Source organism: Haliotis rufescens, unplaced genomic scaffold, assembly GCF_023055435.1.
Source record: "Haliotis rufescens isolate VD_foot unplaced genomic scaffold, xgHalRufe1.0.p SCAF_53, whole genome shotgun sequence".
In the NCBI taxonomy this organism is placed as follows: Eukaryota; Metazoa; Mollusca; class Gastropoda; order Lepetellida; family Haliotidae; genus Haliotis; species Haliotis rufescens.
In genome coordinates this window covers 583,230-596,217 of record NW_025964257.1, presented here as the reverse complement: position 1 = coordinate 596,217, position 12,988 = coordinate 583,230, and the positions used below count along the sequence as shown (strand labels likewise).

The 12,988-nt window shown below is 40.7% G+C and overlaps 1 protein-coding gene across 7 annotated transcripts; it reads left to right on the top strand.

Moving 5' to 3' along the window:
• Window positions 1–3,723: 3,723 nt before the first annotated feature.
• LOC124119532 lies at window positions 3,724–11,679 on the top strand. Of its 7 annotated transcripts, none has more exons than XM_048385092.1 (6): window positions 3,724–3,844; window positions 7,269–7,414; window positions 9,193–9,249; window positions 9,746–9,796; window positions 10,146–10,205; window positions 11,605–11,679. In XM_048385092.1, the coding sequence occupies exons 2-6, from the start codon at window positions 7,300–7,302 to the stop codon at window positions 11,664–11,666; spliced, it is 345 nt and encodes a 114-aa protein (XP_048241049.1). In that variant the 5' UTR covers window positions 3,724–3,844; window positions 7,269–7,299; the 3' UTR covers window positions 11,667–11,679. The 7 variants fall into 7 exon arrangements, with proteins under 7 accessions (XP_048241049.1, XP_048241050.1, XP_048241053.1 ...); XM_048385093.1 differs by having other exon boundaries at window positions 3,759–3,840; XM_048385096.1 differs by lacking the exon at window positions 3,724–3,844 and adding an exon at window positions 4,125–4,231.
• The last annotated feature ends 1,309 nt before the right edge of the window (window positions 11,680–12,988 follow it).

Sequence of the window (12,988 nt, the reverse complement as noted above, 5' to 3'; positions counted from 1 at the left end):
ATATAACATAACATAACATAACATAACATAACATAACATAACATAACATAACATAACATAATATAATAAACTTGGCAAGTGGTAATGAATTTTGATATTCATTTTATTATAATCTGTTAAATTGTGCATAACTTTGTGTGTTAAATCATAAATATTCAAAGGGACTGTTCCCTACACCCATCAATATCTTAATGAATGAACAGTTTATTGTATGGATTATATAAGATTATATATGAAAGATAGGGTTGAGGGAGAAAGGAAATATTTTCCTAAACATTTCCAGTAACTAGTGGAGAAAATTGGAACTTGCTAAACCTGAGGATAGCATCAAATCCGTGATAGATTTGACAGATCTCACAGGGTGACATTCAACAGGCTCATTACCATAACAGTTTAAAGAGAAGACATTTGAAGTGAACTACATTGGAAAATAAGAGAAGAAATGAATAGTCAATGTTTTTTATCATAAAAAACTCTCAGTTTCGGTAACCAACAGTTGTTATTTTAGTACTTTCAACAGGAATCCTAAACCTTCTCTTACTCTTTTATGATGTATTATGACAAAGTGAAAACAACAGACATTAACGTGCAACAAAGCATTTTCCATGGACTTGTTAATTTGCTTGCTGTTGCTATATATGTGTTCAGAGTAATTAAAACTACACCATATCAACTACAGATTGCTTCCGTGTGCGAATGCTGTAATACGTGCATATTGGCTCCCCAGTTCTCATAATGCTTTCTATGAAAGCAAAAATTGGTGTTATTATCAACCTCATCTATCATGTCAGTGACTGATTTCAAACCGCATGGTTGGTGTTACACAGGCAGTGTCCCAACTCTCCTGTATCTACTTCAATGTTTCGCTCTCATGATCAAACGTTCTAGCATAGACATCCTCTTATTCACAACATATGCATTTTGGACATATTATCTCTCGGTTCCATAGCCCGTACAGCCTTAAAATTCACTTTATTTATCTTCGAATGTTACGTCTAGTACACACACAGAGGACCGTTTAGCCTCTATAAGGAATGCAGTAGTCAGTGGATCTTCCAGTTAGCTGACTTACTGTTGGTAATATCCGTTTTCTTTCTTGTTGCATATCAAGGCACCAATGCATCGGTCATGGGGTTTTGTTCTGTTCTTTTGGCAAATAAGAGGATAGTTAGTAACAAACAATATACGGTATAAAACGAACTTTTTCACTACTATCACAAAATCATTCGACACAGACACCGCTTCAAACCCGTTTGTAGACTGGACACAGTTATTTGGGCACCGATTATATAACTCCTACCGACAGGGTGCGGGTGGTGGTTCAAAGCGAAACGAACGACACTGTCTGTTGTCTTAGTTAAGCTGGGCGGCGACTTTGATCTTGCCTCCAACCATGCATGTAGTAGAAGTAAACGATGATTTGGACAACCAAGAAATATTGACCTTTTTCACACTTTCGCCATCTTGGATCGAAAACGAGGCTTGGAGAGCATAGCTCGATGCAGTGTACGTCGCATCAGTTGTTAGGGAACAGACAGCATGTTGTGCATTTCACTGATGGACATTTCAAACAAACAAAAAATGGTATCCTCTGTATCTAATACAGAAGATATTTCACATTTAATCCTGAGGTCCAACTAAAATATGCCTGTAATACACTGGAATTAGCATTTTGCTGTCAGGATCCCGGAAATGAATCGAAAGGTGCATGTCGAGATACTATTTCAGAAATAGATTGTTTTATCATAACCTCGTTGGCATATAGGTACAATGTGACAGTATATTCAATGACAGAAGTTTTGTATCGTAAAAGAACTGCATGACAGGAAACACGTCAGTGTACTTTTGCAAATTTGCTCAGTCAATGCGTGGCTTGGCGAACTCGAGACCGTCGATCATGTTTATTTCACGTTTCATAGTGGTGTTTTCTGCACAACGCACTATCGTTTTGGCATGATTTTCATCGAAACATATGACGATATAAATGAAATTAGTTCACAAAATAACTTGTGTGTCAAAATAAATATTTAGAAGGGGTGATGACTCTATTCAGTGTGTACAATGACAGATGATACTTTACTTGTTCTCAAACATCACTTACTTAACTGATTATTGCCGATTGAGATTGCACCTTGCACGACAAAAGTCATAATGTGTGAACTGTTTAAAATAAGTTAAAAGGAAACTTAAATATGATAAATACAAATAATGCATGAAATTGAGGAAATATAAGAATTGATACAAACACCAACTTCTTGAACACCCAATCGCGTAGATCGTGGCATTGTCAGTGTGATGATGTAGGGAAAGGGCCATATTGTCTAATAAATAATCGTTGTTTCCTTATTTTCGGTATTCATAATTCTGTGTCATATTTAGTTCGGTGGCGCTTAATTAAGTTCCAGGTGTATACATTGTGTGCACATATGTAAAAACATCCGCATGATGTGTACATGTTTTATTATTATTCAAAATATTATTGAAATGTTCTTAAAATGTTTGTCAAGAACATCATCCATAGGCGTAACTATTTCACTGGTATTACAATGTTTTAACACGTTGCAGAAATGTTAAGCCAGAAACTATTTCAGGAAATGTTATTGAAATGTTTTTAAAATGTTATTCAAGAACATCATGCTGTAACATAGCGAATACTGTTTCATTACATGTTATTGCAATGTTTTCAACACATTGCAGAAATGTTATGCTGGAACATATTTCAACAAATGTTATCGCCAGTTATTAAAGTGAGTACCGATTACGTGTCTGTGGATTGGTATTACAATTTGGACTGCTGACACAAGACATATGTATGTATGTCTTGAGAGTTTCTAATACATTTACATGCTTGTCATTGCCAGTGACATTACACAGTGATGGGGTATACAAGTACATATTGTGCTCAGAGCTCATTAGTTCTGTCCGAGACAATCATGATGAAAGGCGATCGCAAGAGAATCAAGTCACAGTTCAGCAAGGGCCACACTCCCTGGAAGAAAGGTCTCACCCTTGAATCTGAAGAGACAGAAAGTGCCTCTCCACCCCAGATACCCAGGACTGTCAGTAGGATGAGTGCTGAAGACTTCTCACTGGTTACCAAGTCTAGGTTGGATGGCACTAGGCTGTCGACACCTGACTGTGAGGGCATCTCTACCTCTGTGAGGCTGTTGCGGCCTACTGCGGCCAGCAAGCAAGACCTGAAACATGACCTAGACCAGATTTGACATGTGCCGTTTTGACACGTGCAATGTTGGCCACTTTTGGCTTTTCAATGTTGGCCATATAGATATTGTCCAAGCTCATACGAGGCACAACAGGTGTAGGGATACATGATTCTAACATATTGGAACTCATATGACTTATTATGATGCTTGCATTCATTTATTTCAACAATATGCATAAAACTGCACGTTCGAAAAAGTAAACCAAATCATTAAAAAATATATAAAACGTATTACAACCTGAAAACACATGTACAAAGATTTCAACACTTACGGTGAATATACATGCCAAGTTTCAAGTCAATTTATTACATAGTATAGTATAGAGCTATAATGAATCAAACATGTGCAAAAGCCTCACCATATCAGGCCTCAGACCACAATTAATTTCCTTCTTTGCCATCTACAGTGACATGGCAGCCAACCATAATTATTATCAGTCGGAGGCTGTTCTCCTGTTGCATGCTGACCAACCTGCCACTTGTCACTTAAAACGCAACTGGTAACTGTGGTCTCAGGCCAGCTTATAAACGGTTATATTAAGCACAGGTTTTTCCAGCTTCGTTGTAGAGGGTCTTGACTCTGGTTTCGTCCACACATTTCTCCATCATACAACACAGTAAGTAAGTGTTCACGGTGTTGTGTTTGTTTGTATACCCCATTGCATCATTCTTCAATGTGTGGTTGAATTTGAGAACGAATGGGACAGTGTGTAATCTGACTCCAACTCGGCATAGATCATAGCAATCAATAGACATATGATCATGGGTTAAGTCCCGGGTCGCCCCGATTATGTTTCTATGTTTGTCACCAAGTTGACCTGCCTGATATAACTGTAAAACTGTTCAAAGCGGCGCTGGCCAAATCTCGCTCGCTCACTCTTGTTCAAATCGAGGCTCTGACTGAAAGGCTGCCGTCTGGTGTCGACGGGTTCTGAGCATGGTAGTGTCAAACCTCCCCATTACGGCACGGCGATCAGAGGAAATGTCAGCAAGCTACTGGATACTGAGGTAGGCTGAGACTGTTCAACCGGGACGCAGTATGCTAGAAGTGTGCATTATTGTAGGTATATTTTCCCACAGAGATTTCGGGCTAGTGAATGTCTGTTAATGGTGTTTCGCTCTATTAATCACTAACGTTATTAAGGAGACTGCTCACGCTTCCATTCACAGGGTCAGTGATGGCGCATAACTTGTCACATTACTTCTGATAGAGGAAAAAGTCCGACGGTCCACATCCTATTGAGGGGGAAGTCAGGCGGTCCACGTCCTATAGAGGGGAATGTCAGACGATCCACTTCCTATAGAGGAGAAAGTCAGACGGTCCACGTCCTATGGAGAGGAAAGTCAGACGGTCCACGTCCTATAGAGAGGAAAGTCAGATGCCCCACGTCCTATAGAAGGGAAAGTCAGACGGTCCACGTCCTATAGAGAGGAAAGTCAGACGGTCCACGTCCTAAAGAGGGGAAAGTCAGACGGTACACGTCCTATAGAGGGGAAAGTCAGACGGTCCACGTCTTATAGAGGGGAAAGTTAGACGGTCCACGTCCTATAGAGAGGAAAGTTAACAGGCGACATGCTACAAAGGTGTCGTGATTTTAGTGTATCTCACAAATACTTGCATTACATATACTACCTATTGTGTGCGAGAAGGCCACGTCGTCTCTGATGCAGAACCGAACGTAACTGAGAGATAGTGAAGAGACTGTTTGTGTCTAACACACTGATAAGGGATACCCTGCTGTTGTCAGAAGGGATAAAGTGTTGTTGCCAAAGTGGTTGCTGCTTGTGCTGTCGAAAAGTATACAGTTTTGTTGCCAACAGTGAGCAGTGAAACACTTGTGGCTTCTTTATGGATATTCCGCTATTGTCTATGGAAATGGTCTGATGTTGTTTAAAGGAATATTCTGTTGTCGTTGACAGGATATAGAGGAAAACACACGGCAGGTAAGTGTGTGATGTGCCGCAGGTTGAATAGGACAGGATAACGAGTTTATGTTCAGGATGTAGTGATATGGTATAGACGACACATTCAAAGATGTGACTTGTTATGTGTTAAAGGCGGGACGAGCGACAAGCTGTAGTTGGGAAGGTGGGATGGGCGACATGCTATAGTAGGAAAGGTGCGTTTATGAGGCGGCACAGGATGACTCCCTAATGCAAAACAGAACACGCCGTCACTTAAATCGACGTGACCTACCCAGTTTCATCTTTGTGGAGTGAAGACATTGATATGCATACATTGGGTGGCCTAGCGTAAAATACACCGATTGTGTACACATGACTACAACCAGCGTGTAGAGATTTCCAAATAACCCGCACGCCTCTATTGATCAATCCCGCTGTGAGACGATGTAATGTCACCATTTTACTTCCTTGTTGCGGGTTGAGCTCGTATTGCATAGTCCTGTTTATCATCCTTCTTAAGGGCCGCGGAACTACAGAACCGGGCCCTTGATGAGTGTTGGTAAAATTCCAAAATAATTACGTGCACATATGTCATGCTTCACATGCCGTAAGTGTCTTGATAAGAGGGAACATCTTATATGTGGGTGTAATTTACAAACACGTGGTCATCATGATTATTTTGCATGTTTAATGTGCTGAACAAAGATTTCTGACGTCTGTGATATTGGTCAGTTGGGGATATAGGACTTGTGTTTTGTATCTAAACTGTTCAACTGTTTAAGTAATGAACTTATCAAGAGAAACCAAGACTCAGTTCAAGATTCAGGACTGTCCAATTTATCTCCTTTCCGAAAGAACACTCTAATCCGCTAATTTAACTAAATCTGGTGAAAAATAAAATGTGTCGCTAGATGAGTCCTAATATAAAGGTGATTAAGTGAGTGAATGTTTTTTACCGCCGTAGTCAGTGAAACTCTAACCATATCTGACCTGAACAGAAACAACAGTGAAAAATTGAAAAACAGTGAAAAAAAACAAGAGGACTGATCCACACCATCCATGCACGATGACAAGTAGTCAAAACATGAAGGAAACACTCCACCAAAAACCCTATTTAATAAGCCATGCATTCTGTTATGATCGCGAAAGTGGCACATGTCGTCATAATGTTGGATGATGCAATTCTGAAATGTCAACATTGAAGGTCGCAATGCCTTCCTCTCACAAAGAGCTGTTGATGTCAATATCCAATCTGCATTGTACTATGGGCCTTGTTGCCTGAATACTGAATAAACTGTCTGTCTGTCTGGTTCAGAAGGCATGTCCCCAGGTTTTGTTCAATCTCAAGCATTATCTCTGCATAAAGAGCGAAGTAAATTTTATTTTTTGCAAAAGGAGCGCACCCTAGTATTTTACTGTATCATTTTAACATTTGGTCCCCAATGACGCGCGTTCGATTTTGTTTGATCAAGGTTAACGTCCGAGGCCTCAGTAGACGGTTATATTTAGCCTCGTACCTTCACAAAACGTGCAGCATACGAAGCCGAAGAAATGTTCCGTTAGGCAGGAACCGTTCACTTTACAACCCCCTCTGAAATCACCACTGCAGCCATCTGCACCTGTACAGAACAGTTTGTGAGGTGTTTGCAGTGACAGAGTATTTTTATCAATGGAAAGCCAAGAAGGAGTGTGTGTAAACCTTTTATGTAATGAGTGAGCAATGATTTCTATTTTAAGGATGCGTTGTAAAGTTGTTTAGTTTAATGTGCCAACCGTGTCTTTGTGCCCTTCCAATTCTGCTGGATGAAGCTCAATAGATCCTCAATGCAGCCTCAATACAGCCTCAATACAGCCTCAACACATGCATTCATTCACAATGTAAAGTAGGGTCCCTACCCACACAGGAACTAGCTGCAGCTACTCCCGGGTAGGTGCTCCAAGGTGCAATTTTTAATAACCCCTTGCACACCATACACCGGTGCATTCCCACGCAACATTCAATACGCGGGAACGTTCTTCTGTGGGGTAAGTGTCATTGCGTAATAGAAGGGCTTGTCAGTGAGAGCGTACAGTGTGGAGGTCGAATTTGCGTAAATGCTTAACTGTTTAATAACATGCAGACTAATTGTATTATTAGCAGAAGTTGATTCCTGCAGTGGACCAACGGAACCATGGATAGAAAATATGTCATAGCAATTGCTGTATGTGCGACTGTGATAGTCGTCATCATCGTCATCGTCGTTGTCGTCGTGGCTCTGTTAATCAGACGTCGGAGGAGGGTTGTTCGTAAGTACTGACTATATGTACTGGTTGTAGGACTTATATTGTATACCCAAAGCACACAACCTCACAAAACTAAACCCTAAAAGATAACCTACTGTGCTTTGACTTTGTAGTCACCCTAGAATCAATATTTATAATTTGGCACCGAACACTTTAGCACGAGGTTTCAATTTAAAATACGAAGGTATCGATTCTACAGCGAGACGACCTCAAATTTTACCCACAGGAAGTTAATCGCCATTATACAATGACTTAGAATGCTCTATAACGTTTTTTGACACTGTCATTACACATAGGTACATGGTTCCGCTATCCTACAGTAGCAATTATTACAGAGGTCCAAATCAAAATACACATATTCTTAACTACTTCAAAATAACGCTTGTAAACACATACATTTTGTTTAAAAAAGAAGAAGTTATCACATAACCCTGCAAAGATGTTATAATTTAATCGCAACCTGTTGCATACCTCCATTGCATCATGTGCATGGACCCAACTAAGAGGTTTCGTAGAAATCAAAATTGTATAATTATTCAATTAAGTAAGGATAAGAATTTATGGATGAACAACTTCTTTATTACACTTAAGAGCGACGTTTCGGTGTAGGTTCTCACACCGTTAGCACTTGCTTGATAACGGTGTTAGAACCTACACCAAAACGTCGCTCTTTATTGTAAAAAAGAAGTTGTTAATCCAAAAATTCTTATCCTGACTTAGAACTCCAACGTCTAAATGCCTATCAAAGAAGTAATTATTCAGTTGTTTGTTTCACAGGTTATAGTTACAGTGCAGAAAAAACGCTGAAATAATTGTTTTCTCAACACACTTTATTAAAAACATATTCTGTTATTTGTTTCACATTTGTATGTCTTATTGGTTACCCCTTTTAAATAATAGTTATTTAAAGTAACTACCTCTCAACTCCGAACTTGAGGTGTCTGAGCTTGGCCTACGTCGCGGTTACTCGTCACTACTATCAGTAGCTGCCAAAGTAATTGTTAATTGTCTCTGTGCCACTGAGAAGTTGCAGGGAGCCAGACAACCCCGATCTATGATGTTTTTCAACACTGACCTTTAATGGCAGGAGTTATAAATATTCCCTATACTTTCACTATCAATGAGAGTATATAAATTCCTGGGCTGTGGTCAAAGCGTCGCTCGTCACAAAGATAATCCGGGTTCGTTTCCCACATGGGTACAATGTGTGAAGCTCATGTGTAGTGTCCCCCGCCGCGATATTGCTGGAATATTGCGAAAAGCAGCGTAAAACCACGCTTGCTGACACACTTAACAGCTCTTCCTTTTGCTTTAGTGGCGGTCGGGTGGCCAAGTGGCCAAGTGGTTAAAGCGTTCGCTCGTCACGACGAAGACCCGAGTTCGATTCCCCACATGGGTACAATGCGTAAAGCCTATTTCTGGTGTCCTCCGCCGTGATATTGCTGGAATAGTGCTAAAAGCGGCGTAAAATCTAACTCACTCACTAAATTCTACATTTATGGAAAACACATGTGATCTCCCTCTATGCCTCCATAGTTAAGTGTGAACGGTGGTTGTAAAGTTCGTCTAGGGCAACAGAAAGCACACTAACCCCTTCAGTTTTTAATTCGAAAGTTACATCTAATCATCTATATTTTATAATTACCTGTCTCAAGAAAAGCATATTCCGAATACAGACCAGAGGACATCATTAAAGAAAGATTCCTACTTTATATATGTATCAGACAATGATAGAATTAACAACTGACCAACGTCATATAACAAGCCAATTCTTTCTCCAGGTAGACAACGACCACGACCACAGAGCTCAGTTTCTGTTGAGGGTACCCTTCAAGTTAGTAAGTATGAATTAATATGTCTTTTGTTTTTTTTGTGGTTAACAAATATTTTCATTTGCAAACATAATGGAAAGACTCATTGAGTGAAGCTTTGCCCGTCATGCCAGAACTACCTTCAGTTCCTTCACGTGACTGCGTTCAGACAAAAATCAGTAAGAGTGAGTGAGTGAGTGAGTGAGTGAGTGAGTGAGTGAGTGAGTGAGTGAGTGAGTGAGTGAGTGAGTGAGCGAGCGAGTGAGTTTGATTTTACGCCGCTATTAGCAATATTCCAGCAATATCACGGCGGGGGACACCAGAAATGGGCTTCACACATTGTACCCATGTTGGAAATCGGACCCGGGTCTTCGGCGTGACGAGCGAAAGCTTCAACCATTAGGCTACCCGACCGCCCTTGAGAAATAGTAAGAAAACAACGTGATAATATTGATTGATATTGTGTGAAGCTCTGCTGATTGTAATAAGCTGTACATTGTGCGAATGCTCTGTTTTTGTCCAGGGGCAGCAAAGAATTATCGAATCAGCCGCGATGACATCGTGGAAAGATCAGGTATGTGGTAATATCACAGTTTAGATGTCATATGAAGCACTTCACATAGTTTGGATCTCGCCTATGTTTTAGTACCAGTTATTTTATCACAGTTTTATTTAACTTTATTTGGAAAAACTCCAGGTTCCTCTCTTAAATCACTATACTTTTCTTAACCTATAATTCATTTTCAGAATACTCCCGGCGTTAAAGCTTTGACGATAAAACGGCAACCTTCATTGCGGCCGTAGGTTTCTTGATAGCTTGCATAGTGGAGCATAATTATTAACAAAAGGGCTACGACACTCTTTACAGGCCATTAGTCATTACGATGAACACCGTATAATAACACACCACCTTTCTGTTACAGGAAAAGACGACTTGGAGCTGAAAGACGTGACCAACAGCCCGACAGGGGAGGCAATCACAGGTAACATAATTTATCATACCTCCATGTCAGAATGATGATATCTGATTGGTCCACGTGATCTTGTTAAAATGTGTATCCCGCCTTGGAGGGAAATTAATTTCTCAGCTGGAGAAATCCCTCATACCCTGCTTAGAAGCAAAAAGCCGCATGCTTTTTTCGCGTCAATGTCAATACGGCACAAGTTAATATCAGCTGTTTTCTATCAATTATGAATTTGTTTTAATTCGGTTAGAATATCATGTAAAACATGTCGGTAAGATACATTCGTTGCCGCAGGATCAAGAGGGGTCCTATGTGTTTTTATCGTCCTGCGTCAGGTTTTATGACATAATATTGACATTGCCCCCGGCTCGTGGTATAAAATCTAACGCGGATTTGGTTAAATAATATAGAATGTTGGCAAACTACATAAAAATGTTAAACCCTCTTAATGCAGACAAGTAAGCACCTTAACCCTGTTTCATTTTAAAAAAGCGAAAAAAAGTGGCGACGGCGGTGGTGGTGGAGGTCGTGGTGGCAGCGGCGGCGGTGGTGGTGGTGGTGACGGAGGCGGCAGTGGCGGCGGCGGTGGTTGTTGCGATGGTGGCGGAGGAGGGAGGAGGGGGAGGAGGAGGGGTTTTTTTTGGTTGTGGTTGGTAGGTAAAGCCTTGTCCAGTGTGTTTCCAGTTGGTTTCCAAAGGCCCTTTTCAGGGCCACCCCACTCTCCCGAAAGAACGCTTTCATCATTGCTTTACCTACCAACCAAAACCAAAAAAACCAACCTCCTCCTCCTCCGCCACCACCTCCGCCACCACCGCACGGATGCGTAGAACAACTTCCGGACACCAGGGATACCAGAACTACTGATGTATTTATATGGGTACCCGTTAAAAAGTGTGTAGCTATTTTCACTGCTGCACATGCATCTACCAAAACAACTTTTGCAGTGTTTTGACGACTGTTTCCATGGCAGTAAAATTTTGATGACGTTATTTTGTTTGGTCAAATCAAATTTCCAATTGTATTTTGTAAACTACGATTATGACTAACTCAGAGGGACCACGAATTTGAGTTCTTATAACCGTAGTTTAAGGCCAGCATATATCCAGCAGTATAAACAGCAAATATCCGGGACAAAAATATATTCACTATATCCGTCAGTTCGTTATAGGCGTGTTCTTTTACAAACGTATTTTACTGTACTTTCTTTTGCCCAGCATTATGTATTTGCCTCGGGTTTGCCGCCATAAATTGTGGGCTGAACCTGCTAGCTGTCCTGAAGAGATTTATTTACTGTTTAAAGTAAGTCCGTTCGGTTTATATGTTTTGAAGCTGTGCCTTCCTATCCCGTATTATGATGTTGGGTCCATTAATTAAACCTGCTACATTTAAATGACTGATTGTCCTTCTCTGTTGTCAGCTATGTGTCCCCCGACACCTCCAGTTGGTGGAGCCGCTCCCCCGCGTCTCGATCCCATATAACGCCAGGACAATCAATCTCACAACCAGCATCTACTGAACAGCACCTGCATCATCAACTACATCAGGAAGTGCACAGACGTCAGAAATTGGGAATCGACACGCTACAGTGCCTTAAGATTTGACTCCAACAATGTATATCGTGTGTTTGACTATATGCAGGTCTTCCTTTTAGGTTGACGTAATTGATGTATACATGCGTAGTGCCCATATAGAATAAACCGTTAATGTAGATGATAATGGGATACAAGAGGAAAGGCTACAATACACCAAAGGTTGTTGTTGAGTTACAAAAAGGGATGTGCCAAGGTGGTTTTGTAGTATATAATTGGTGTATCCCACATAGGTCTGTACAAATTCAGCTTATACAATTTCAAAAATGAGTGTTTTTTGTGTATACATAATCAGCAAATTTCCTTCTGTATCACGATGGACTGTTATTACATCAAGTCAAGACAAACCAGTGATTGATATCATGAGCAACGTCCAACGCCGTCGGGTATCAACACACGCAATCGACCAGTCCAGTCCAGTCCATCCGACCCACATTTAGTCGACTCACTCAAAAAAAACAATAGAGTGCTGGGGACCTACTAGAAACCGTGTGACAAAATCGATTCTTTTTTTCAAGTTAGGACAAACGCACAGATACAGTTTTATGAGGATCATATCACAAATATTCAGTAAAAGCTGTGCATCGCACATATGAATACAACGTGTGCTGTTTGCATTTGTTTCTCCAATGAGGAATAAAATACAGTTCATATACTCTGCAAAAAAAGAAACGCAAATGTAAAAAGAAATCGTAAAATTCTGTCACAGTGCTGCCGACATCCATACAAAATTATATCAAACATGAATGTGTACATTTCTGCATGGATTGAGATTGATTTGTGTGGAAATTAGTGCGGAATGAGGTACTGCAGACATTTGGTGACAAGATGGAAAAACGCAACCACGTGAGAGCCTGGTGCCGAAACACACCAATATGACATGCACGTTCAACGTAACTCGTTTGGTAATAAAATCGTTGGGATGCGTAAGATATCAGCCCAGACTGAGCAACTGTTTACGCGCTGAAGGTATTCGCGCTAGATGACCAGTTCGGGTGTCATTTTGACGGAGCTCCATCGTCGACTGCGACATCAAGGTGCGATGGAGACAAATTTGGTTTAGTGACGAATCACGTTTTATGCTTTGCCGTGTGGATGGTAGGCGTCGTGTTTACACGGGGAACGTTATACACGAAACTGCATACAGGAAGTGGACAGATTTGGTGGTGGAAGTGTGCCGATGTGGGCAGCCATCTCCTGCACTGGTAGAAC

Excerpts from the sequence above, each read along its gene's own strand:
- LOC124119532 (XM_048385092.1), top strand. The coding sequence starts at position 7,300 with ATGGATAGAAAATATGTCATAGCAATTGCTGTATGTGCGACTGTGATA. Across the intron at positions 9,250-9,745 it reads TGAGGGTACCCTTCAAGTTA|GGGCAGCAAAGAATTATCGA; the intron begins GTAAGTATGAAT and ends GTTTTTGTCCAG. Across the intron at positions 10,206-11,604 it reads GACAGGGGAGGCAATCACAG|CTATGTGTCCCCCGACACCT; the intron begins GTAACATAATTT and ends CTCTGTTGTCAG.